Source organism: Pecten maximus, chromosome 7 (genome assembly GCF_902652985.1).
Source record: "Pecten maximus chromosome 7, xPecMax1.1, whole genome shotgun sequence".
Taxonomy (NCBI): Eukaryota; Metazoa; Mollusca; class Bivalvia; order Pectinida; family Pectinidae; genus Pecten; species Pecten maximus.
Genome location: NC_047021.1, coordinates 4776714 through 4804554, shown reverse-complemented (window position 1 = coordinate 4804554; position 27841 = coordinate 4776714). Strand labels below are relative to the sequence as shown.

The 27841-nt window shown below is 39.1% G+C and overlaps 2 protein-coding genes across 2 annotated transcripts in view; one reads left to right on the top strand and one right to left on the bottom strand.

Moving 5' to 3' along the window:
* The window catches only part of LOC117331398 (protein MON2 homolog), a 620780-nt gene that overhangs the window by 419272 nt on the left and 173667 nt on the right, over positions 1–27841 (bottom strand). The window lies entirely within an intron of this gene.
* On the top strand, positions 16229–20049 carry LOC117331399 (sex peptide receptor-like). Its single transcript, XM_033890104.1, has one exon. The coding sequence runs from the start codon at positions 17075–17077 to the stop codon at positions 18236–18238; it is 1164 nt and encodes a 387-aa protein (XP_033745995.1). The 5' UTR covers positions 16229–17074; the 3' UTR covers positions 18239–20049.

The window sequence follows — 27841 nt, the reverse complement described above, 5'->3', positions numbered from 1 at the left end:
CATGTGTCTGTTGAGAGGACAGACTGTAGTCTTACATGTGTCTGTTGAGAGGACAGACTGTAGTCTTACATGTGTCTGTTGAGAGGACAGACTGTAGTCTTACATGTGTCTGTTGAGAGGACAGACTGTAGTCTTACATGTGTCTGTTGAGAGGACAGACTGTTATCTTACATGTTACTGTTGAGAGGACGGACTGTAGTCTTACATGTGTCTGTTGAGAGGACAGACTGTAGTCTTACATGTGTCTGTTGAGAGGACAGACTGTAGTCTTACATGTGTCTGTTGAGAGGACAGACTGTTATCTTACATGTGTCTGTTGAGAGGACAGACTGTAGTCTTACATGTGTCTGTTGAGAGGACAGACTGTAGTCTTACATGTCTGTTGAGAGGACAGACTGTAGTCTTACATGTTACTGTTGAGAGGACAGACTGTAATCTTACATGTGTCTGTTGAGAGGACAGACTGTAGTCTTACATGTGTCTGTTGAGAGGACGGACTGTAGTCTTACATGTGTCTGTTGAGAGGACAGACTGTTATCTTACATGTGTCTGTTGAGAGGACAGACTATAGTCTTACATGTGTCTGTTGAGAGGACAGACTGTTATCTTACATGTGTCTGTTGAGAGGACAGACTGTTATCTTACATGTGTCTGTTGAGAGGACAGACTGTAATCTTACATGTGTCTGTTGAGAGGACAGACTGTTATCTTACATGTGTCTGTTGAGAGGACAGACTGTAGTCTTACATGTGTCTGTTGAGAGGACAGACTGTAGTCTTACATGTGTCTGTTGAGAGGACAGACTGTAGTCTTACATGTGTCTGTTGAGAGGACAGACTGTAGTCTTACATGTGTCTGTTGAGAGGACAGACTGTTATCTTACATGTTACTGTTGAGAGGACGGACTGTAGTCTTCCATGTGTCTGTTGAGAGGACAGACTGTAGTCTTACATGTGTCTGTTGAGAGGACGGACTGTAGTCTTACATGTGTCTGTTGAGAGGACAGACTGTAGTCTTACATGTCTGTTGAGAGGACAGACTGTAGTCTTACATGTGTCTGTTGAGAGGACAGACTGTAGTCTTACATGTGTCTGTTGAGAGGACAGACTGTTATCTTACATGTGTCTGTTGAGAGGACAGACTGTAGTCTTACATGTGTCTGTTGAGAGGACAGACTGTAGTCTTACATGTGTCTGTTGAGAGGACAGACTGTAGTCTTACATGTGTCTGTTGAGAGGACAGACTGTAGTCTTACATGTCTGTTGAGAGGACAGACTGTAGTCTTACATGTGTCTGTTGAGAGGACAGACTGTAGTCTTACATGTGTCTGTTGAGAGGACAGACTGTTAGTCTTACATGTGTCTGTTGAGAGGACAGACTGTAGTCTTACATGTGTCTGTTGAGAGGACAGACTGTAGTCTTACATGTGTCTGTTGAGAGGACAGACTGTAGTCTTACATGTGTCTGTTGAGAGGACAGACTGTAGTCTTACATGTTACTGTTGAGAGGACAGACTGTAGTCTTACATGTGTCTGTTGAGAGGGACAGACTGTAGTCTTACATGTGTCTGTTGAGAGGACAGACTGTAGTCTTACATGTGTCTGTTGAGAGGACAGACTGTATTCTTACATGTGTCTGTTGAGAGGACAGACTGTAGTCTTACATGTTCTGTTGAGAGGACAGACTGTAATCTTACATGTTCTGTGAGAGGACAGACTGTAGTCTTACATGTGTCTGTTGAGAGGACAGACTGTATCTACATGTGCTGTAGAGGACAGACTGTAGCTTACATGTGTCTGTTAGAGACACTGTAGTCTTACATGTGTCTGTTGAGAGGACAGACTGTAGTCTTCATGTTCTGTTAGAGGACAGACTATTTACTTTAACGTTTAGAGGACGAGTCTTAACATGTTCTGTTGAGAAACACTGTAGTCTTAAGTGATGTTGAGAGGACGGATGTACTACATGTTGTTGAGAGGACAGACTGTAGTCTTACATGTCTGTTGAGAGGACAGACTGTAGTCTCATGTGTCGTTGAAGGACAGACTGAGTCTTACATGGTCTGTGGAGGACAGACTGTTATCTACATGTGTCTGTTGAGAGGACAACTTTCTTACATTGTTTTTTAAGGACAACGTGTTTTTAAAGTGTTGTTGAGAGGGCAGACTGTAGTCTCTGTGTCTGTTTGGGGACAAATTTTCTTACTGCTGTTGAAGGGGCAGATGTATCTTACATGTGTCTGTTGAAGGGAAAACTGTTTTCTTAAATTTTACTGTTGAGAGGACGGATGTAGTCTTACATGTGTTGTTGAAGGACAGACTGTAGTCTTTCTGTGTCTGTTTGGGGACAGACTGTATTTACATGTGTCTTTGAGAGGACAGACTGAGTCTTACTGTTCTGTTGAAGGGCAGACTGTAGTTTACTGTGGGCTTTGAGAGGCAACTTAGTCTTTACATGTGTCGTTTAGAGGACAAAGTTATCTTACATGTTCTGTTGAAGGAGGACGTATGTTACATGTCTGTTGAAGGACAGACGTAGTCTTAAAGTCGTTTAGAGGACAGACTTTGTTTCTGTCTGTTGGAGGACAGACTGTGTCCTGTTGTTGAGAGGAAGACGAGTCTTACATGTGTTTTAAGGACGACTGTGTCTTACATTTTTGTTGAAGGACAAATGGGATCTTAAAAGTGTCTGTGGAGGACAACTTTCTTACATGTCGTTTAAGGGCAAAGTAATCTTACATGTGTCCCCTTGGGAAAGGGGCAATGTAGTTTACCTGTGTCTGTTGAGAGGACAACTGTAATCTTTTCATTCTTTGAGGGACAATTTATCTTTCATGTGTTGTTGAGAGGGGCAGACTGTAGTCTTTAAAGTTTTTGAGAGGAAGATTTTATTTTCTGTGTTGTTGAGAGGACGCGTATCTTAATGGTCTTTTAAGACGAATGTAGTCTTCTTTCTGTTGAGGGGACAGAGTGTTTACAGTCTGTTGAGAGGGCAGACTGTTATTTACTGTTCTGTTGAAGGGCAACCCGAGTCCCTTTCATTGCTGTTGAGAGGGCAGATGTAAACTTACATGTGTCGTTAAGGACAGACGTAAACTTCAATTTTTTTGTAAGTGTCGAAGCACCATGGTTTTTTTTAAGCGATTTTTAACCCCAAACTTGTTCCCTTTTTTCAAAGTAATGTTGGTACCAGCAGCCATAGACTACTCCAGCATCTATAATAAGCCTATAGCTACTGCCAATAATGGCATAAAACAAAACTCCAAATAGGCAATAACACTAGCTTGAATTACCAGGAGAATAGCAGAAATATTGCCTGCTTGTCATACAATAAAGCTCCACTAGAGGGAGACACTGGTGTCCTGGAGATGAAGAGAGACTGCCCATTTCTCTCAAATTAACAGATAATTACTTATTACATAATACTACAAGATCGATAAAAGATTTTGAAATACCCATCCATTTCCTAAAGCTGGAACTTTGACAATGACAGCACTTTGTGAATTCACAACATATTGTGTAGAAAATATGGCATTAACACACAATAAAAATCCCATATTCTCTGACAGTCAACGAGGAATCAAATGTGGCAGGAAAGGTAGGAAAAAATACAGGAATATATATAGACATTTACTGATCTGATACCCTGGAGACAGAACGGTTGGCTTAGAGCTATAATAAACAGCAGTGATCACCTTTGTGTACAGTCAACAATTCAATATAACCACTGCTTTATTCACAGCACGTTGCCCTAATAAAAAATAATAATTTCAAGCAGAAAATGAATCAACTTGCAATTTAATATAAATTCAATTGGCTACATTCCTGTGTATGAATAATACTGCCAACATGGTGTGACCTGTGTTACTCATGATATATACTGTGATCTGTGTTAATCATGATATATACTGTGATCTATGTTACTCATGATATATACTGTGATCTGTGTTAATCATGATATATACTGTGATCTATGTTACTCATGATATATACTGTGATAAGTGTTAATCATGGTATATACTGTAATCTGTGTTAATCATGATATATACTGTGATCTATGTTACTCATGATATATACTGTGATAAGTGTTAATCATGGTATATACTGTAATCTGTGTTAATCATGATATATACTGTAATCTGTGTTAATCATGATATATACTGTAATCAGTGTTAATCATGATATATACTGTGACCTGTGTTAATCATGATATATACTGTGACCTGTGTTAATCATGATATATACTGTAATCAGTGTTAATCATGATATATACTGTGATCTGTGTTAATCATGATATATACTGTGATCTGTGTTAATCATGATATATACTGTGATCTGTGTTAATCATGATATATACTGTGATCTGTGTTAATCATGATATGTACTGTAATCTGTGTTAATCATGATATATACTGTGATCTGTGTAAATCATGATATATACTGTAATCTGTGTTAATCATGATATATACTGTGATCTGTGTTAATCATGATATATACTGTAATCTGTGTTAATCATGATATATACTGTAATCTGTGTTAATCATGATATGTACTGTGATCTGTGTTCATCATGATATGTACTGTGACCTGTGTTAATCATGATATATACTGTAATCTGTGTTAATCATGATATATACTGTGATCTGTGTTAATCATGATATATACTGTGATCTATGTTAATCATGATATATACTGTGATCTGTGTTAATCATGATATATACTGTAATCTGTGTTAATCATGATATATACTGTAATCTGTGTTAATCATGATAGATACTGTGATCTGTGTTAATCATGATATATACTGTGATCTGTGTTAATCATGATATATACTGTAATCTGTGTCAATCATGATATATACTGTGATCTGTGTTAATCATGATATATACTGTGATCTGTGTTAATCATGATATATAGTTTGTCAAAATAATTTTACCACAAATGATTTTATAGGGATTTTAATTTGTTGCTAAACTGTAAAAGCCTAATCACCTGTTGAACATCTCGGCCCTGTTTATCATCGTTACTGTCGCCTAATCACCTGTTGAACATCTCGGCCCTGTTTATCATCGTTACTGTCCCCTAATCACCTGTTGAACATCTCGGCCCTGTTTATCATTGTTACTGTCCCCTAATCACCTGTTGAACATCTCACCCCTGTTTATCGTTGTTACTGTCGCCTAATCACCTGTTGAACATCTCGGCCCTGTTTATCATTGTTACTGTCGCCTAATCACCTGTTGAACATCTCGGCCCTGTTTATCATGGTCACTGTCGCCTAATCACCTGTTGAACATCTCGGCCCTGTTTATCATCGTTACTGTCCCCTAATCACCTGTTGAACATCTCGGCCCTGTTTATCATCGTTACTGTCGCCTAATCACCTGTTGAACATCTCGGCCCTGTTTATCATTGTTACTGTCGCCTAATCACCTGTTGAACATCTCACCCCTGTTTATCGTTGTTACTGTCGCCTAATCACCTGTTGAACATCTCGGCCCTGTTTATCATCGTTACTGTCGCCTAATCACCTGTTGAACATCTCACCCCTGTTTATCATCGTTACTGTCCCCTAATCACCTGTTGAACATCTCACCCCTGTTTATCGTTGTTACTGTCGCCTAATCACCTGTTGAACATCTCACCCCTGTTTATCATTGTTACTGTCGCCTAATCACCTGTTGAACATCTCACCCCTGTTTATCATCGTTACTGTCGCCTAATCACTTGTTGAACATCTCGGCCCTGTTTATCCTTGTTACTGTCGGTGATAAACTTTGAATATAAATGATTGATCTCCTAGTTACATATTCAATGATACATGTACTGCTGATTGTTAGTTTAAATTTAATGATATAATTTTAGTGATAAACTACACAATGATCTGTTATCTTTAGAACTGTCCTCAATTTTAAATTGAAATACAAGCCTTACAAACATGTTATTTTTAGCATCTTAATATTCATAGCACTAAATTTCTAATATTTCTTTTTTTTAAATTCTTAAACAAAATTTCAAATAGTCAAAGTGTAATTAACATTTCAATTAAGCTTTCAAAATTGTAATTTGACCACCAACCACGTACTGGGAAGGTGCCAATAACCTTGCACTCAATTTAAGTACAGCTCAACTGGTTATTTCTGTACTCCAGAGTCTCAGTGAACAAGGGGGATAACTCTAGCTTAGTGGAAAGTGTGCTATATATGGAAATAGAACAAGAATTTTGATTGATTAAAAAAGAAGGAATATATATCATGTCATTTCTCACAGCTTGTAATTGGGTTAGAATAACTGATTTAAAATGAAATTAAAAAGAGGCACATGCACAAAATTTAAACATCACAAACAATTTCAAGTGAGCTCTGCTTTGTTCACCAATGAGATGTCCTTAGATAAATATCATTTGTGCATTGCATGTCTTTGATAGTAGGGCCATGAATACCAAGAAAAGTGTTTAATTTGATAAAAGTAGATCTAGAACGATGAGGTCCCAGGTTTCAGTGATATTACTGGGATAGTGAGCAGGGAAGTGAACCTCATGATCATGCACTGTCAACAAACCTATAAGTCTTAAAAGTGGTTCCAGTCTGTGAATATTTCTTAATTATCCTGTGTCACACTGATGCTTTGTACAGCTGTATATCAATCACAACATCTCAGGGAAATTTCCGGCAACACTCGGAAAAGTAGATTTCCGAGTGTTGCCGGAAATTTCCCCGAGATGTTGCGATTGAGCTGGATATCACACCTGATTCAGGGGAGGTTACTCTTACTTAACTAAAATCTGCTGCTTTAATACCTCAGCAAACAAGAGGTCCAAAGGGCCTGTATCGTTCACCTGGATGTTTGAGTGATTAAGGCAAAACACTCTACATTTCCACAGAAGAATAAGAATGTAAAAGCATTGCCAGGCCCACCAGTTATACAGAATTGGTTCCCTTTCCCTAAAGAATGCTTTACACTAAATTTGGACCAAATCCTAATTCCTACAGAAGAAGGATTTCAAAGAATTTGATGTATTTCTCTATTGGGACCAGTCAAATGCCTTTCAGGCTTCTTGGGCAGACAGACAGCAGACGGACGACTCACAAAGGATGCCATGGTCCTTTAAACTGTAGGAAATACGATTTTACCTACAGTAGAATCAATATAACATATGTGTTACTATAAAACCAGATGACTGGCTAACACTTGTTACACCACCAGACACACTACAGAGTCCTTACCTAATTACAAAATGTACAAGGTATACACTTTTTTTTTGTCCTTACCTAATTACAAAATGTACAAGGTATACACATTTTATCCTATAATCACTTGAAATGATACTTACAGTAAACAACCTTGATAAAACATCAGGTGTCAGTTCCCCTACACACACAAATATCTACTTCCTACACAACCTTGATAAAACATCAGGTGTCAGTTCTCCTACACACATCAATATCTATACTTCCTACACAACCTTGATAAAACATTGGGTGTCAGTTCCCCTACACACACCAATATCTATACTTCCTACACAACCTTGATAAAACATCGGGTGTCAGTTCTCCTACACACACCAATATCTATACTTCCTACACAACCTTGATAAAACATCAGGTGTCAGTTCTCCTACACACACCAATATCTATACTTCCTACACAACCTTGATAAAACATCGGGTGTCAGTTCCCCTACACACACCAATATCTATACTTCCTACACAACCTTGATAAAACATTGGATGTCAGTTCCCCTACACACACCAATATCTATACTTCCTACACAACCTTGATAAAACATCGGGTGTCAGTTCCCCTACACACACAAATATCTACTTGATAAAACATTGGGTGTCAGTTCCCCTACACACACCAATATCTATACTTCCTACACAACCTTGATAAAACATTGGGTTTCAGTTCTCCTACACACACAAATAGAACATCAGTTGTCAATTCATATACACAATCATGTACCAATACCTACTTCTTTTTTTTTCACTCATCAAATAAAACATTGTGATAGCTTTTTTGTTCACAAAAGTAATTGAAAAATTCAAAACTCAAGGATTGAAATACATTTACAGCCCAGACAGGCAATGACCTTCTGTTAATGAACTACTCAATTCACAGCAGGTAAACTAATGAAACACAGTTGGGTAATTGGGGGAGTCTATCAACACTGTGCCTGAAGTTTCACTACAGCTCTTATACAGAAAAAAACCCATCCTATACTTCACTACAACAATATTATCTATATATACAGGGTAATACAGAGTTATAATTTATTATACAGGGTATAAGTGTCATAATTCATTATAAAGAGTACTGTCATGATTTATTATAAAGAGTAATGTCATGATTTATTATAAAGAGTAATGTCATGATTTATTATAAAGAGTAATGTCATGATTTATCAAAAAGAGTAATGTCATGATTTATTATAAAGAGTAATGTCATAATTTATTATATAGGGTAGTGTCACAGGTCTGTTTTGTGGATTCTGGGGTATAGAACAAGGCCACAGGTCTGTTTTGCAGATTCTTTGGTAGAACAAGGCCAAAGGTCTGTTTTGTGGGTTTTGGGGAAAAACAAGGCCACAGGTCTGTTTTGTGGATTCCAGGGTAGAACAAGGCCACAGGTCTGTTTTGTTGATCACAGGGTAGAACAAGGCCACAGGTCTGTTTTGTTGATTCTGGGGTAGAACAAGGCTACAGGTCTGTTTTGTGGATTCCTGGGTAGAACAAGGCCACAGGTCTGTTTTGTGGATTCCAGGGTAGAACAAGGCCACAGGTCTGTTTTGTTGATTCTGGGGTAGAACAAGGCCACAGGTCTGTTTTGTGGGTTCTGGGGTAGAACAAGGCCACAGGTCTGTTTTGTTGATCACAGGGTAGAACAAGGCCACAGATCTGTTTTGTTGATTCTGGGGTAGAACAATGCCACAGGTCTGTTTTGTTGATTCTGAGGTAGAACAAGGCTACAGGTCAGAGTGTTTTGTTGATTCTGGGGTAGAATAAGGCTACAGATCTGTTTTGTTGATTCTGGGGTAGAACAAGGCTACAGGTCTGTTTTGTGGGCTCTGGGGTAGAACAAGGCCACAGGTCTGTTTTGTGGATTCTATGGTCGAATAAGGCTACAGGTCTGTTTTGTTGATTCTGGGGTAGAACAAGGCTACAGGTCTGTTTTGTGGGCTCTGGGTAGAACAAGGCTACAGGTCTGTTTTGTGGGCTCTGGGGTAGAACAAGGCCACAGGTCTGTTTTGTGGGCTCTGGGGTAGAACAAGGCCACAGGTCTGTTTTGTGGGTTCCAGGGTAGAACAAGGCCACAGGTCTGTTTTGTGGGTTCTGGGGTAGAACAAGGCTACAGGTCTGTTTTGTGGGCTTTGGGGTAGAACAAGGCCGCAGGTCTGTTTTGTGGGCTCTGGGGTAGAACAAGGCCACAGGTCTGTTTTGTGGATTCCAGGGTAGAACAAGGCCACAGGTCTGTTTTGTGGGTTCTGAGGTATAAAACAAGGCCACAGGTCTGTTTTGTGGATTCTGGGGTAGAACAAGGCCACAGGTCTGTTTTGTGGATTCTAGGGTAGAACAAGGCCACAGGTCTGTTTTGTTGATTCTGGGGTAGAACAAGGCCACAGGTCTGTTTTGTGGATTCCTGGGTAGAACAAGGCCACAGGTCTGTTTTGTGGATTCCAGGGTAGAACAAGGCCACAGGTCTGTTTTGTGGATTCCAGGGTAGAACAAGGCCACAGGTCTGTTTTGTGGATTCCAGGGTAGAACAAGGCCACAGTTCTGTTTTGTGGATTCCAGGGTAGAACAAGGCTACAGGTCTGTTTTGTTGATTCTGGGGTAGAACAAGGCCACAGTTCTGTTTTGTGGATTCCAGGGTAGAACAAGGCCACAGGTCTGTTTTGTTGATTCTGGGGTAGAACAAGGCCACAGTTCTGTTTTGTGGATTCCAGGGTAGAACAAGGCCACAGGTCTGTTTTGTGGATTCCAGGGTAGAACAAGGCCACAGGTCTGTTTTGTGGATTTCTGGGTAGAACAAGGCCACAGGTCTGTTTTGTGGATTCCAGGGTAATATCTGTTTTGTTTATCTACTTCTTTAGTATTCCTAGGCTGTTAATAGTGTCTGTGTACATTTCATCTGAGTTAATCGAACACTTAATTGAAATGGCATTCATCATAATTACATAGATCCAAATGAATGACAACAGTTAATGACTACGGAATTGACCATTAATTCTCGGACATATCTGAAGGAGCCAATGCATTGTGACATTGATTATGTAGGTGTTTATTACAATGACAGGCATATTTACACTCCAATGCGACAATAAATCAGATTCTTTTGTTCCATCCTCTACTCTGTATGCATATACGTTCAACAATTACCATACAGTACATGTTATATTGGGTTACTACTGGACCAGAGTTTTGGTTCACTTTGTTTTTTAGCTTTTCCTGATAAGGTTATGTCAGTGTTATGTTTGTAGACAATCATTTTAAGTCTCATTTCAGTACTGTTTATATAAAATCCAAAGTCGATCATATCATTGCTATGCATATATAACAATCTCACTTCGAATCATCCATTTCCCATCTGCATTGACATCATAATTGTAGCTTACAATTTTAACTTGAATTAGTCTGTAAAATGTCACTTTAAGCTGACAGATTTTTATAAGATAATGACATTACAAACTTTCTATCTCTTCCCTAGGATTTGATGGTTAATCGACCATCAATCCCTTCTGTAACTATAGACCGTAACTATAGACCTTAACTATAGACTGTAACTATAGACCTTAACTATAGACCGTAACTATAAACAGTAACTTTAGACTGTAACTATAGACGGTAACTATAGATGGTAACTATAGACTGAAACTATAGACCGTAACTACAGACAATAACTATAGACCTTAACTATAAACCGAAACTATAGACTGTAACTATAGACTGTAACTATATACCGTAACTACAGACTGTAACTATATACCATAACTATATACTGTAACTATAGACCTTAACTATAGACAGTAACTATAGACAGTAACTATAGACAGTAACTATAGACTGTAACTATAGATGGTAACTATAGACCTTAACTATAGACAGTAACTATAGACTGTAACTATAGACCGTAACTATAGACCGTAACTATAGACCGTTACTATAGACAGTAACTACAGACCGTAACTATAGACAGTAACTACAGACCGTAACTATAGACAGTAACTATAGATGGTAAGTATAGACTGTAACTATAGACTGTAACTATAGACTGTAACTATAGACCGTAACTATATACTGTAACTACAGACTGTAACTATAAACCATAACTATATACCATAACTATAAACCGTAACTATAGACTGTAACTATAGACAGTAACTATAGACCGTAACTATAGACAGTAACTATAGACCGTAACTATAGACCGTAACTATAGACAGTAACTATAGACAGTAACTATAGACCGTAACTATAGACAGTAACTATAGACAGTAACTATAGACCGTAACTATAGACAGTAACTATAGACAGTAACTATAGACCGTAACTATAGACTGTAACTATAGACTATAAAACTTTCTTCTTTCCTCATTAGTGTTACCATGCCATACATCGAAGCATGACGGATCTAGTTGAACACATACATAACATACTCTACCTGGTAAGCCAAAAGTCTAGTAATATATCTCCCTCTAATATAAAATTAAGGCCAGTTTGACCTACAGGTCTTAACTTTCTGTTTGATTTTCATATTTTCTAACAAACATGTCTTCAATAACAGCATGGACTAGGACCTACAGTTACTGTACAAATAACAAGTATCAGAGCCAGACCTATAGTTACTGTACAAATAACCAGTATCAGAGCCAGATCTTTAACTATATACAAATAACCAGTATCAGAGCCAGACCTATAGTTACTGTACAAATAACCAGTATCAGAGCCAGACCTATAGTTACTGTACAAATAACCAGTATCAGAGCTAGATCTTTAACTACTGTACAAATAACCAGTATCAGAGCCAGACCTATAGTTACTGTACAAATAACCAGTATCAGAGCCAGACCTATAGTTACTGTACAAATAACCAGTATCAGAGCCAGACCTATAGTTACTGTACAAATAACCAGTATCAGAGCCAGACCTATAGTTCTGTACAAATAACCAGTATCAGAGCCAGATCTTTAACTACTGTACAAATAACCAGTATCAGAGCCAGATCTTTAACTACTGTACAAATAACCAGTATCAGAGCCAGACCTATAGTTACTGTACAAATAACCAGTATCAGAGCCAGACCTATAGTTACTGTACAAATAACCAGTATCAGAGCCAGACCTATAGTTACTGTACAAATAACCAGTATCAGAGCCAGATCTTTAACTACTGTACAAATAACCAGTATCAGAGCCAGACCTATAGTTACTGTACAAATAACCAGTATCAGAGCCAGATCTTTAACTAATGTACAAATAACCAGTATCAGAGCCAGACCTATAGTTCTGTACAAATAACCAGTATCAGAGCCAGATCTTTAACTACTGTACAAATAACCAGTATCAGAGCCTAATCTTTAACTACTGTACAAATAACCAGTATCAGAGCCAGATCTTTAACTACTGTTCAAATAACCAGTATCAGAGCCAGACCTATAGTTACTGTACAAATAACCAGTGTATATAGTATCAGAGCCAGACCTATAGTTACTGTACAAATAACCAGTATCAGAGCCAGACCTATAATTACTGTACAAATAACCAGTGTATATAGTATCAGAGCCAGACCTATAGTTACTGTACAAATAACCAGTATCAGAGCCAGACCTATAGTTACTGTACAAATAACCAGTATCAGAGCCAGACCTATAGTTACTGTACAAATAACCAGTATCAGAGCCAGATCTTTAACTACTGTACAAATAACCAGCATCAGAGCCAGACCTATAGTTACTGTACAAATAACCAGTATCAGAGCCAGACCTATAGTTACTGTACAAATAACCAGTATCAGAGCCAGACCTATAGTTACTGTACAAATAACCAGTATCAGAGCCAGACCTATAGTTACTGTACAAATAACCAGTATCAGAGCCAGACATATAGTTACTGTACAAATAACCAGTATCAGAGCCAGATCTTTAACTACTGTACAAATAACCAGTATCAGAGCCAGACCTATAGTTACTGTACAAATAACCAGTATCAGAGCCAGACCTATAGTTACTGTACAAATAACCAGTATCAGAGCCAGACCTATAGTTACTGTACAAATAACCAGTATCAGAGCCAGATCTTTAACTACTGTACAAATAACCAGTATCAGAGCCAGACCTATAGTTACTGTACAAATAACCAGTATCAGAGCCAGACCTATAGTTACTGTACAAATAACCAGTATCAGAGCCAGATCTTTAACTACTGTACAAATAACCAGTATCAGAGCCAGACCTATAGTTACTGTACAAATAACCAGTATCAGAGCCAGACCTATAGTTACTGTACAAATAACCAGTATCAGAGCCAGATCTTTAACTACTGTACAAATAACCAGTATCAGAGCCAGATCTTTAACTACTGTACAAATAACCAGTATCAGAGCCAGACCTATAGTTACTGTACAAATAACCAGTATCAGAGCCAGACCTATAGTTACTGTACAAATAACCAGTATCAGAGCCAGAACTATAGTTACTGTACAAATAACCAGTATCAGAGCCAGACCTAGTTACTGTACAAATAACCAGTATCAGAGCCAGACCTATAATTACTGTACAAATAACCAGTATCAGAGCCAGACCTATAGTTACTGTACAAATAACCAGTATCAGAGCCAGATCTTTAACTACTGTACAAATAACCAGTATCAGAGCCAGACCTATAGTTACTGTACAAATAACCAGTATCAGAGCCAGATCTTTAACTACTGTACAAATAACCAGTATCAGAGCCAGACCTATAGTTACTGTACAAATAACCAGTATCAGAGCTAGATCTTTAACTACTGTACAAATAACCAGTATCAGAGCCAGATCTTTAACTACTGTACAAATAACCAGTATCAGAGCCAGACCTATAGTTACTGTACAAATAACCAGTATCAGAGCCAGATCTTTAACTACTGTACAAATAACCAGTATCAGAGCCAGATCTTTAACTACTGTACAAATAACCAGTATCAGAGCCAGATCTTTAACTACTGTACAAATAACCAGTATCAGAGCCAGATCTTTAACTACTGTACAAATAACCAGTATCAGAGCCAGACCTATAGTTACTGTACAAATAACCAGTATCAGAGCCAGATCTTTAACTACTGTACAAATAACCAGTTTCAGAGCCAGATCTTTAACTACTGTACAAATAACCAGTATCAGAGCCAGACCTATAGTTACTGTACAAATAACCAGTATCAGAGCCAGATCTTTAACTAATGTACAAATAACCAGTATCAGAGCCAGACCTATAGTTACTGTACAAATAACCAGTATCAGAGCCAGATCTTTAACTATACTGTACAAATAACCAGTATCAGAGCGAGATCTTTAACTACTGTACAAATAACCAGTATCAGAGCCAGATCTTTAACTACTGTACAAATAACCAGTATCAGAGCCAGATCTTTAACTACTGTACAAATAACCAGTATCAGAGCCAGATCTATAGTTACTGTACAAATAACCAGTATCAGAGCCAGACCTATAGTTATACTGTACAAATAACCCATATCAGAGCCAGACCTATAGTTACTGTACAAATAACCAGTATCAGAGCCAGACCTATAGTTACTGTACAAATAACCAATATCAGAGCCAGACCTATAGTTACTGTACAAATAACCAGTATCAGGGCCAGACCTACTGTATAGTTACTGTACAAATAACCAGTATCAGAGCCAGATCTTTAACTACTGTACAAATAACCAGTATCAGAGCCAGATCTTTAACTACTGTACAAATAACCAGTATCAGAGCCAGATCTTTAACTACTGTACAAATAACCAGTATCAGAGCCAGACCTATAGTTACTGTACAAATAACCAGTATCAGAGCCAGATCTTTAACTACTGTACAAATAACCAGTGTATATAGTATCAGAGCCAGCATCTCATGGTACACCTGCACCCAGCTCCATCAGCAGCCAAACTGGGGCCTGACAAACGCATCATATTCTGATGGAAATATCACTTATTTTTAGACATCATTATAGATTTAAACTCAGAATCTTCAAGGAAAAGCCATCTTGTTCAAGACATAGGTGATCATTAAAGTTTAATCTGTCAATTACTGGATGTACAGCTACATTTGATATCAGCAGCAACTCTGTACAGAGCTGGGTTCAGTTGGTATATGGATGTTGTATTTAACATTATAGGCAAAATTCTTACAGTTTGACAGAAATAAAAATATGTTAAAGTATATGTTAAAGTATAATCTTTTAATGCAATATTAAACCCAGTAATATCGGCCCATTTTGTTTCCTCTATCCAGACTTTGAATAATTATATCGTATAACTATAAATTCAAGAATATCAACTTTATATATCCTAAAAGTCAGCTTGAATATGATTCCTAAAGTACACCATACAGACCAGGTAAAACTCCAGTATTGTCTCACCTTACAGACCAGGTAAAACTCCAGTATTGTCTGATCACCTTACAGACCAGGTAAACCTCCAGTATTGTCTCACCTGACAGACCAGGTAAACCTCCAGTATTGTCTCACCTGACATACCAGATAAAACTCCAGTATTGTCTCACCTGACAGACCAGGTAAACCTCCAGTATTGTCTCACCTGACAGACCAGGTAAACCTCCAGTATTGTCTCACCTGACAGACCAGGTAAACCTCCAGTATTGTCTCACCTGACAGACCAGGTAAAACTCAAGTTTGCCCAGACGTAAACTCCAGTATTGTCTCACCTGACAGACCAGGTAAACCTCCAGTATTGTCTCACCTGACAGACCAGGTAAAACTCAAGTTTCCTCACATGTATAATCTTCGCTTAAATTGATAAATTAGTTATGAAAAAGATCAGTTTATTTTCTATATTAACAGTTGATGATGTTTTTGATTTGTAGACAGGACTAGGTATAGCCATGACCAGGTATACTAAACTCCCTGGTGACATCAGGCACTGACACAACAGGAGTGTTTTCTATCTCTCAGTTGGTGACACATAATCAACACTGTTTAGAAGTCAATTGTATTCAAGGTGTGTCTGACAGGAGTTATATTTTTGGTCAGAGTTTTAATGACAAAGTTTAGTCCAAGTGGCCTTTTCCATTCCATGAGTACAATTTTTATCTTTTACATTGCAGGCCTATGGATTGCCGAGCCGCTTTCCATTGTGCGTTGGTGAGATGTCATATTCATCGCGGTAATTAGCTGTCATTCACATCTCGTCACAACTAGCAATGACAACAAACACAGCGGGATATCACATTCCATCTCACCATCCTCATGCGGACTCTACCAAGGTCACACGGTCATCATTCAAACCTCCACAATCATTTCCCAAGTATAGATGTCTTCACAAATTTCAAACATGTGATAGCTATTTCATGTGAAGCATTCCTCTAAGATTTCATCCTCAACATACGAGTGATTTAACTGGTTACATTGAGAGACCTTGATGATTCCGTAGCCACATGCAAGAGCCATTCAGTGAGCTTTACATACGACATAGTTGTAAGAACATCAACTGAACATTGGGATTGTGGAGGATAAAGGTATGATGGACACCATACATTCTGTATATAGATCAAACAGTGATATCATTACAAAATAGTCGTGACACAGTGTGTTATAAAGTTAGTCAGGTGGGATGTCAAAATAAGTCAAACATAACTAATTGTGTAAATCCAACGGAACTTGATGATTGTGCAGTGACAGATTACACGGATGAATACAACGAGGGTGTGAAACAGAATCGTGCCAGAGTAACAACTAATACATGAATGTGACTTTCAGTTCTTAGTGCCTTAAGTGTTTTTATCAAGCATCGAATCTGAAAGTGTGTTAACGTGTTAATATATAGTGTCACATCATCAGTGTGCGTGCTGTTGTACAGAAGAATGGGAAACATGGATATCCTCGTGGACCACTTCAATACCAACACCAGTTGGTACACGCCCCACAGCAGTGTGGAGCCGACCAACCACACACCCATGGGCAGTGCCCCAGGGACAGAAACAGTCAACGAGTTTATGCTGCATTACAGTCAGTACCATGGATTCATCAGTGCGGTGATCTGTGTGTTCGGAGTTGTATCCAATATTTTAAACATCATAGTGCTGACACAGCGTCACATGATCACACCCACAAACTACATTCTGATTGCGCTGGCCATCTCCGATGTACTCACAATGTCTTTCTACCTGGTTTATGCAATCTACTTCTACTGCTACGCCATCCCTTTTACCATCTACGGTCACTCGGAGGGCTGGATATACTTCGTGTGTATTAACATCCTTGTGGTGATAACATGTCACAACATGGCTATGTGGCTCACTGTGTCGCTTGCTGTATTCCGATACATCTTTGTATGTCATCATGTTGTAGCCAATCAGCTTTGTAGTCTTCAGCGTGCGAAAATTACTATTGCCGTGGTAATGTTTACAACTATTATTACTTGTACCCCAAACTACTTCCTGTACCAAGTAGTGGAGATGAAAATCGGCAACAATCAGACAGGCTACTGGGTGATCCAGAGCGAGTTTGCATCAAACAATATTTACTTTCAGCCAATCACTTTCTGGATATACGGAGTAATAATAAAAATAGCACCTTGTGTTTTACTAACTATACTAAGTGCATGTATAATATACAAAATGAATGAGGCAAGCAAGCGTCGCCAACGGTTACTGCAGCAGTCCGGTCGCCATAACGAGGAGGCACTTGCTGAACATAACCGCACCACCATGATGTTGGTGGCTGTTGTTTTATTTTTTGTCATTACAGAATTCCCACAAGGCATCCTGGCAGCCATTAGTGGCCTCAACGACACATTTTTTCAGAATGTCTACTCGAACCTAGGAGACATCATGGATCTCCTCGTTCTCATCAACAGTGCCATCAACTTCATCCTCTACTGCATCATGAGCCAACAGTTTCGCGACACTTTCAAAAACTTGTTTGTCTGCAAACTACAGAAAGTACGCAACCACAACTCCAACACATCCCGACAGAATGGTTCCTCGTCGTATTACAATGTGAAAACCGAGTCCACTCAGGTGTAACGTTAGAATGTGTAGGTTTCAGGTATTCTAGGAGGTAATCAAAATTATCTTGTGACTTTTGTGGCTCGAGTGTCCACATTAGGCCAGAGCCTTATTGACAAACCATGGCAACTGTTACTATGGTTCCAGTGATAAGTTACCAAGTCTTCAGTAGCAATCATGTTACTACAGCAGAGATCCCTACAGGATTTAGGAACAAGTGATGACTTGTCAGTGATCAGTTACGATGTAACTGTTAGTAACAAACTTGTTACAGTGGTCCTAACTAAGATGACTGTGGCCTTAGTAACAATAACTAAACTATCTGTTAGGCTGCCGACTGTGACCATACTACAGTAACTTTGGAGACTAATTTGTTACTGCTATGGTATATCAGGGCAACAGACACTGTGCTAACAGAGTGGCCTTGTAACTATTGGAGTACGGAATACTGAAACATGATTTTTTTTCTGGTTTTCTGGCAAACAACGACAGTCTGCTATAGTATAAGAAATAATATCTGTGATTTCTGTCACGGGAAGAATAACTAGTAACCCTTATAGAGGTACAAACAATGAGTGTTCAGATGAGAAGGTGTTTGGAATCCTGTCCTTAGCCATTCAGCTTTACTCTGATCGGTAATTTTGTTAGTCCTGAAAGTGTACGGTACTGCTGATCCAAAAGAGCTGTGGATTGTCAACTATTCAGACAGTTGAGTGTTATCAACCATAGCAACAGACAATTCTGGATAGCTACTAGCTGTATTGAGAGAGGGAGCCATAGGGATCAGTTACAGACAACACGACCTAGTTACCATGGGATCGGTTACAGACGACACAACCTAGTTACCATGGCAATCGGTTACAGATGACACAACCTAGTTACCATGGGGATCGGTTGTTTACCTAGTTACCGTGAGGATCGGTTACAGAGGATATGTTTACCTAGTTACCATGGGGATCGGTTACAGAGGATATGTTTACCTAGTTACCATGGGGATCAGTTTCAGAGGATATGTTTACCTAGTTACCATGGGGATCGGTTACAGAGGATATGTTTACCTAGTTACCATAGGGATCGGTTACAGAGGATATGTTTACCTAGTTACCATGGGGATCGGTTACAGATGATATGTTTACTTAATTACCATGGGGATCGGTTACAGATGATATGTTTACCTAGTAACCATGGGGATCGGTTACTGATGATATGTTCACATACATGCTCCAAATCTGCTAATTGGGTGTATACAATAAAACAGTTAACACAGGGGAATGTGTCTGTATATGTACCAATAAAAGCAGTTAAGACATTGGGAGCTTCTAGTGAACACTTCAGTGAAGAACTTCAATAGTGAACAACTTCTATAGTGAACAACTTCTATAGTGAACACATTCTAATGAACACGTCAGTGACAAAGAAAGCATGTTACATTACTCAGAAAACTATGGATAAGTTCCTTGTGTGTTTGTCATTAAGTGAACAACTAAAAAGTATGTAATTACTAAGTTGGTAACTATGGAACGGTATATGTGTTGTTAAAATCATTTCTTCAATGTGTGACTACATAGGTATACCGTTGGAACTAAGTTGTTGTGTGGATCCCTCCTACAGTTTGGTCATTATAATATACTGAAAAAAAAAATCCTGAAGAAAAAACAATCTAAGGGCATCAAGTATTTAAGTAACCCATATCCTGTGTATTTATCCAGTATATAGTTTTGATGAGACAGTCACAGATACTGTGTAAGAATCCAGAATGTAATTTTGGTAATAACATGCATGCTATTGCTTTGTAAGGAGTGGAGATATAAAACTGCCTATTGTCTGTACTGGTTGTATGGGTTGTCCTTAATAGGGATTTGAGTAATTTGCTGTAAGGGTTGTCCTGAGCAGGGTATTATTAATTTGCTGTAAGGGTTGTCGTGAGTAGGGTATTAATAATTGGCTGTAAGGGTTGTCGTGAGTAGGGTATTAATAATTTGCTGTAAGGGTTGTCGTGAGCAGGGTATTATTAATTTGCTGTAAGGGTTGTCGTGAGCAGGGTATTATTAATTTGCTGTAAGGGTTGTCGTGAGTAGGGTATTATTAATTAACTGTAAGGGTTGTCCTGAATACAGTATTATTAATTTGCTGTAAGGGTTGTCCTGAATACAGTATTATTAATTAACTGTAAGGGTCGTCCTGAATACAGTATTATTAATTGGCTGTAAGGGTCGTCCTGAATACAGTATTATTAATTAACTGTAAGGGTTGTCCTGAATACAGTATTATTAATTAACTGTAAGGGTTGTCCTGAATACAGTATTATTAATTAACTGTAAGGGTTGTCCTGAATACAGTATTATTAATTAACTGTAAGGGTTGTCCTGAATACAGTATTATTATCTAACTGTAAGGGTCATCCTGAATACAGTTTTATTAATTGGCTGTAAGGGTTGTCCTGAATACAGTATTATTAATTAACTGTAAGGGTTGTCCTGAATACAGTATTATTAATTAGCTGTAAGGGTCGTCCTGAATACAGTATTATTAATTTGCTGTAAGGGTTGTCCTGAATACATTATTATTAATTAGCTGTAAGGGTCGTCCTGAATACAGTATTATCAATTAACTGTAAGGGTCGTCGTGAGTAGGGTATTATTAATTAGCTGTAACGGTTGTCCTGAATACAGTATTATTAATTAACTGTAAGGGTTGTCCTGAATACAGTATTATTAATTAACTGTAAGGGTTGCCTACAAAAAGTTTGAGCAGTTGTAAAGTCTGCCTAAATATTGGGCAGTAAAATGAGGACTGGATTCCAGACGAAGTAATATGGTCTACACTATGAGTGTACAAGTCCATGTGATTCAGGAGCCAAACCCACCAATCAGAATACATTGATTAAAAGACTTTAGGGTGTGGCTCAGTTGAGAGCCAACCAATGAGAATGTGAGGATGTGACATACAGACACAATAGTGAGCTGATTTGGTGCAGCCATGGTGATCTCTATTGTCCACAATACCATGTTAGTGTATATATTATCATATTGTGTATTTTTCTTGTGGTAGAAGTTGTCACCATGGCTGCAACACAGGTAAAAATCAAACAAGTAAATGCTCATGCAAAGTATACATGTAGCCAGGTGTGGCTAATGTTACCCAACATATCCATGTCCTACAGCCAAAACTTGTGTGTAATGTGTATTATTATTATCTCTAATTGATACTCGTTATATTCTTTGTTTATCCAAAGAACATTTATTTCATGTCATGAACAATTTTAGAGGTTATACAATCCCTCCACAAACAAAAAAAAAAACAAAAAAACTCAGCAATATACCTTCAGTTCCACTACACAAACAAGTCAGTGATACCCACAACTCCCCTAAAGTAACAAGTCAGTGATACCCACAACTCCCCTACACAAACAAGTCAGTGATACCCACAACTCCCCTACACAAACAAGTCAGTGATACCCACAACTCCCCTACATAAACAAGTCAGTGATACCCACAACTCCCCTACACAAACAAGTCAGTGATACCCACAACTCCCCTAAAGTAACAAGTCAGTGATACCCACAACTCCCCTACACAAACAAGTCAGTGATACCCACAACTCCCCTACACAAACAAGTCAGTGATACCCACAACTCCCCTACACAAACAAGTCAGTGATACCCACAGCTCTCCTACACAAACAAGTCAGTGATACCCACAGCTCCCCTACACAAACAAGTCAGTGATACCCACAACTCCCCTACACAAACAAGTCAGTGATACCCACAACTCCCCTACACATACAAGTCAGTGATACCCACAACTCCCCTACACAAACAAGTCAGTGATACCCACAACTACCCTACACAAACAAGTCAGTGATACCCACAACTCCCCTACACAAACAAGTCAGTGATACCAACAGCTCCTCTACACAAACAAGTCAGAGATACCCACAACTCCCCTACATAAACAAGTCAGTGATACCCACAACTCCCCTACACAAACAAGTCAGTGATACCCACAACTCCCCTACACAAACAAGTCAGTGATACCCACAACTCCCCTACACAAACAAGTCAGTGATACCAACAGCTCCCCTACACAAACAAGTCAGTGATACCCACAACTCCCCTACACAAACAAGTCAGTGATACCAACAGCTCCTCTACACAAACAAGTCAGTGATACCCACAACTCCCCTACATAAACAAGTCAGTGATACCCACAACTCCCCTACACAAACAAGTCCGTGATACCCACAACTCCCCTACACAAACAAGTCAGTGATACCCACAACTCCCCTACACAAACAAGTCAGTGATACCCACAACTCCCCTACACAAACAAGTCAGTGATACCCACAACTCCCCTACACAAACAAGTCAGTGATACCCACAACTCCCCTACACAAACAAGTCAGTGATACCCACAACTCCCCTACACAAACAAGTCAGTGATACCAACAGCTCCTCTACACAAACAAGTCAGTGATACCCACAACTCCCCTACATAAACAAGTCCGTGATACCCACAACTCCCCTACACAAACAAGTCAGTGATACCCACAACTCCCCTACACAAACAAGTCAGTGATACCCACAACTCCCCTACACAAACAAGTCAGTGATACCCACAACTCCCCTACACAAACAAGTCAGTGATACCCACAACTCCCCTACACAAACAAGTCAGTGATACCCACAACTCCCCTACACAAACAAGTCAGTGATACCCACAACTCCCCTACACAAACAAGTCAGTGATACCCACAACTCCCCTACACAAACAAGTCAGTGATACCAACAACTCCCCTACACAAACAAGTCAGTGATACCAACAGCTCCCCTACACAAACAAGTCAGTGATACCCACAACTCCTCTACACAAACAAGTCCCAAAAACAAACTCCCCTAACAAAATATCACATTAAAACATCCAAGTCTAGCTGACATCACCTCCTTTCCAGGTAACAAAATATCACATAAAAACTATATAATCATGCCATCTTCTGGTTCCCAAACAGAGTAATCTGTTATAAACAATGAAATGTTGGATCCCTCATGGTACCAGCCTCCCTGAGTACAGTGAACAAGACACATCTGAGAAACTCTTTGTAATCTGTAATTTTATTGAGAATCACACTTGTCAAAGTCTGAATGGCATTTACGTAAGAACAATGGCAGACATAATCCTAAATTTTATTACACACACACAAATCCTGGTAAGGCTTGGCATCCCCTAATGGTGTCTGACACCACAATATGGCTATGACCTTTCTACCTCAGGCTGACAGCGAAACAACTAAACTCAAACACTCAGATAACTTCATAGCTTCAGATTTTAACTAAAGTCCTTGAGAAGCTGCTTTTTCATTTCTCATGGAAAGATTAGGTGTTAGCTGAGTACTTTAATGGCCACACCTCAGAAGCATTAAACACTGTTCTGGTTTAGTATGCATGAACTTTTAAAATGTCAGTCTCATATAAGTATAACATTAAACTGATGGTCTAGACACAAAATTAACAAGAACTAATTTGCTGTAGTTCTCCACCAATACAGCACAACAAATCAACCGTTCTTCACCAGTTTCTGAAAGTAGCTTATTTATCAAACATTATATAATTAAAAAAAGGCCTCCGTGTACTGTCTTAGATCATATAAAATAAAAACAAACATAATTTGCAAGGAAAACATATTTTAAGATTAGTTAAATATGATTTTTTCTTAAATTTCAAAAATCAAAATAATAATGTAAGATATGAATAAAAGAAATTAAACAAATGTATTCCGTTAACTTTTTAATTGTTTTATAAATAACAGTTAAGTGAGCAGGGCTTCACAATAATACACCCCACAACTTAACGAAGTCATAAAGTTGACCTTTGAACTTTACACCTAAGTGATGATCATCATGTCCTCTCCCATCCTGTTTATTGGAGTATCGGCTCACAGCTCACCATGACTTCTTCCATCCTTTTATTGCTTACACATCTATATATCTATTCCAGGATTTACAGCATGCCTTTTGATAAATGCGAAACATTGACTAATGCTAATCATTTGCCCAGTCCAGGATTGACAGCATACCTTCTTCAATTTGCCAAACATTGACTAGTACTAATAATTTGTCCAGTCCAGGATTAACAGTATACCTTCTTCCATTACTTGTCCAGTCCAGGATTAACGGCATGCCTTCTTCCATCCCATTGTTTTTCATTGACTATCTGCCCAGTCCAGGATTAACAGCATGCCTTCTTCCATCCCATTGTTTTTCATTGACTATCTGCCCTGTCCAGGTTTAACACTATGCCCCTTTTCCATTGTCAAGAGCATTATTATCCAATGCAGGACTGATCGAAGCATGTGCTTGCTCTACCTGTAAATACTGACTGTCTAGTTCAGGATTGACAGAGTGCCCTCTTCCATCTGTCATCTATTTATTGGGACTACTTATACTGAGTAATCAAGGTACAGCCACTCCAACATCCCAACACATGGTCCATCTATCACTCTGTGGCCAGTCTAATGGGCCTATCTATAACTCCATGTCCACTGCCCTCCATAAATGGCTGTTCATTCATCAAATCTTCACAGGCATTTCATTGAACACAATTTATTTCCACAACAGCAAGGAAGCATAAAAATTATATAAATCTTCCATAAATTGATTTAAACATGATGACCCTTAGTAACCTCAGTAAATCTATTACGTTTTGTGTTAAATCATCAGTATTTGTTCCCAGTTGTATCAGCATCGTTAACTTTTGTAGCTGATTAAAGGCTAAATATATAAAACCATGTAGGAATCCAATGGCTCCTGAAACATATTTCGGGATTAAAGAAAGACCTTCTGACAGCCTGCTAAACAGTAGAATCAATGTTTGATGTGAAACCAGTTACCTAGAGGTCTAACACATTGCTTTGGAGACCTAGCACATTACCTGGGAGATGTTAGCCACACCAATCAAGGAACCTACTACAGTCAAACATTATAAATCCAGTCTATTCCAACCACCCACTAGTCTATTCCAACCACCTACTATAGTCTATTCCAACCACCCACTAGTCTTTTCCAACAACCCATTAGTCTATTCCAACAATCCATTAGTCTATTCCAACCACCCCTAGTCTATTCTAACCACCCACTAGTCTATTCCAATCACCCACTAGTCTATTCCAACCACCCACTAGTCTATTCCGACCACCCACTAGTCTATTCCGACCACCCACTAGTATATTCTGACCACCCACTAGTCTATTCCGACCACCCACTAGTCTATTCCAACCACCCACTAGTCTATTCCAACCACCTACTATAGTCTATTCCAACCACCCACTAGTCTTTTCCAACAACCCATTAGTCTATTCCAACAATCCATTAGTCTATTCCAACCACCCCTAGTCTATTCCAACCACCCACTAGTCTATTCCAATCACCCACTAGTCTATTCCGACCACCCACTAGTCTATTCCGACCACCCACTAGTCTATTCCAACCACCCACTAGTATATTCTGACCACCCACTAGTCTATTCCGACCACCCACTAGTCTATTCCGACCACTCACTAGTCTATTCCGACCACCCACTAGTCTATTCCAACCACCCACTAGTCTATTCCAATCACCCACTAGTCTATTCCGAACACCCACTAGTCTATTCCAACCACCCACTAGTCTATTCCAATCACCCAGTACACTACCTTTTATCCTAGTAAGGTCTTCTTGTAGATGAACCCATTAACTGCAGCCTTCCAAATTAAAATCGCCCTCAACATGGCTCAGGTTAATCCCCTCTTACCAAACCAAAATTATTCTTTTCTGAGTTAAATTTAATATGATTTTTTTTCTTCTGTAAGGTTTAGATATTTAATAAGATCTCCATAATTTCAAATATCAACATCACTGAACTTAAATCTCCAACCAATCACAAACTTCTAACAACAACCAATTACAAACGTCCGACACCATCCAATCAAAAATGTCCGACATCAACCAATTACAAACTTCTAACAACAACCAATTACAAACTTCTGACACCATCCAATCAAAAATGTCCGACATCAACCAATTACAAACTTCTGACACCATCCAATCAAAAATGTCCGACATCAACCAATTACAAACTTCTGACACCAATCAATTGCAAACTTTCAAACATTAATCAATCAGAAACTTCTGGCACCACCCAATCAAAAATGTCTGACATCACCCAATTGCAAGCTTCTGATACCAACCAATCACTGTTCATCTTACATCAAACATTTAGTAGCCTTTTGAGGATGTGTATATTGTAGCCCATTACTTTTATGCATGAGAGATCAGGGTATATTGGTCAAGGACAAACATACTGTAACTAAATCTCATTCAAAGCAATATGTGAGGTTATTTTGCACCAAAAAGTGCTGAAAAATATACAAACAGCACTTACCAAAAGATATATCCCTGCTTTAAGACATCTATGCCAGCTGACTGCACTGTGAAATCAACTGAAATCCAGAAAGTCATAGCATTTATATTTCAACAAAATACATTAAAAAATTCTAAACCTTTGATTGTCTTTATTAAGGAAATTTCTGAAACAATCACTGCATTCACTTATAATGATTAACATCTATATCACGGAATGAGAGAGAGAGAGTGAGGTAACACAGGGGACACTATAAATCACCATAGGAGTACAACACCATAGGGGGTACCACACAACCTTCTGTCTACAGTACAACACCGTAGGGGAGGTACCACACGACCTTCTGTCTACAGTACAACACCGTAGGGGAGGTACCACACGACCTTCTGTCTACAGTACAACACCGTAGGGGAGGTACCACACGACCTTCTGTCTACAGTACAACACCGTAGGGGAGGTACCACACGACCTTCTGTCTACAGTACAACACCGTAGGGGAGGTACCACACGACCTTCTGTCTACAGTACAACACCGTAGGGGAGGTACCACACGACCTTCTGTCTACAGTACGACCTTCTGTCTACAGTACAACACCGTAGGGGAGGTACCACACGACCTTCTGTCTACAGTACAACACCGTAGGGGAGGTACCACACAACCTTCTGTCTACAGTACGACCTTCTGTCTACAGTACAACACCATAGGGGAGGTACCACACGACCTTCCGTCTACAGTACAACACCGTAGGGGAGGTACCACACGACCTTCTGTCTACAGTACAACACCGTAGGGGGTACCACACAACCTTCTGTCTACAGTACAACACCGTAGGGGAGGTACCACACGACCTTCTGTCTACAGTACAACACCGTAGGGGAGGTACCACACGACCTTCTGTCTACAGTACAACACCGTAGGGGAGGTACCACACGACCTTCTGTCTACAGTACAACACCGTAGGGGAGGTACCACACACGACCTTCTGTCTACAGTACCCACCGTAGGGGAGGTACCACACGACCTTCTGTCTACAGTACAACACTGTAGGGGAGGTACCACACGACCTTCTGTCTACAGTACAACACCGTAGGGGAGGTACCACACGACCTTCTGTCTACAGTACAACACCATAGGGGAGGTACCACACGACCTTCTGTCTACAGTACAACACCGTAGGGGAGGTACCACACGACCTTCTGTCTACAGTACAACACCGTAGGGGGTACCA

Bases quoted from the DNA above. Each gene is read 5' to 3' on its own strand.
- LOC117331399 (XM_033890104.1), top strand. From the start codon at position 17,075: ATGGGAAACATGGATATCCTCGTGGACCACTTCAATACCAACACCAGT.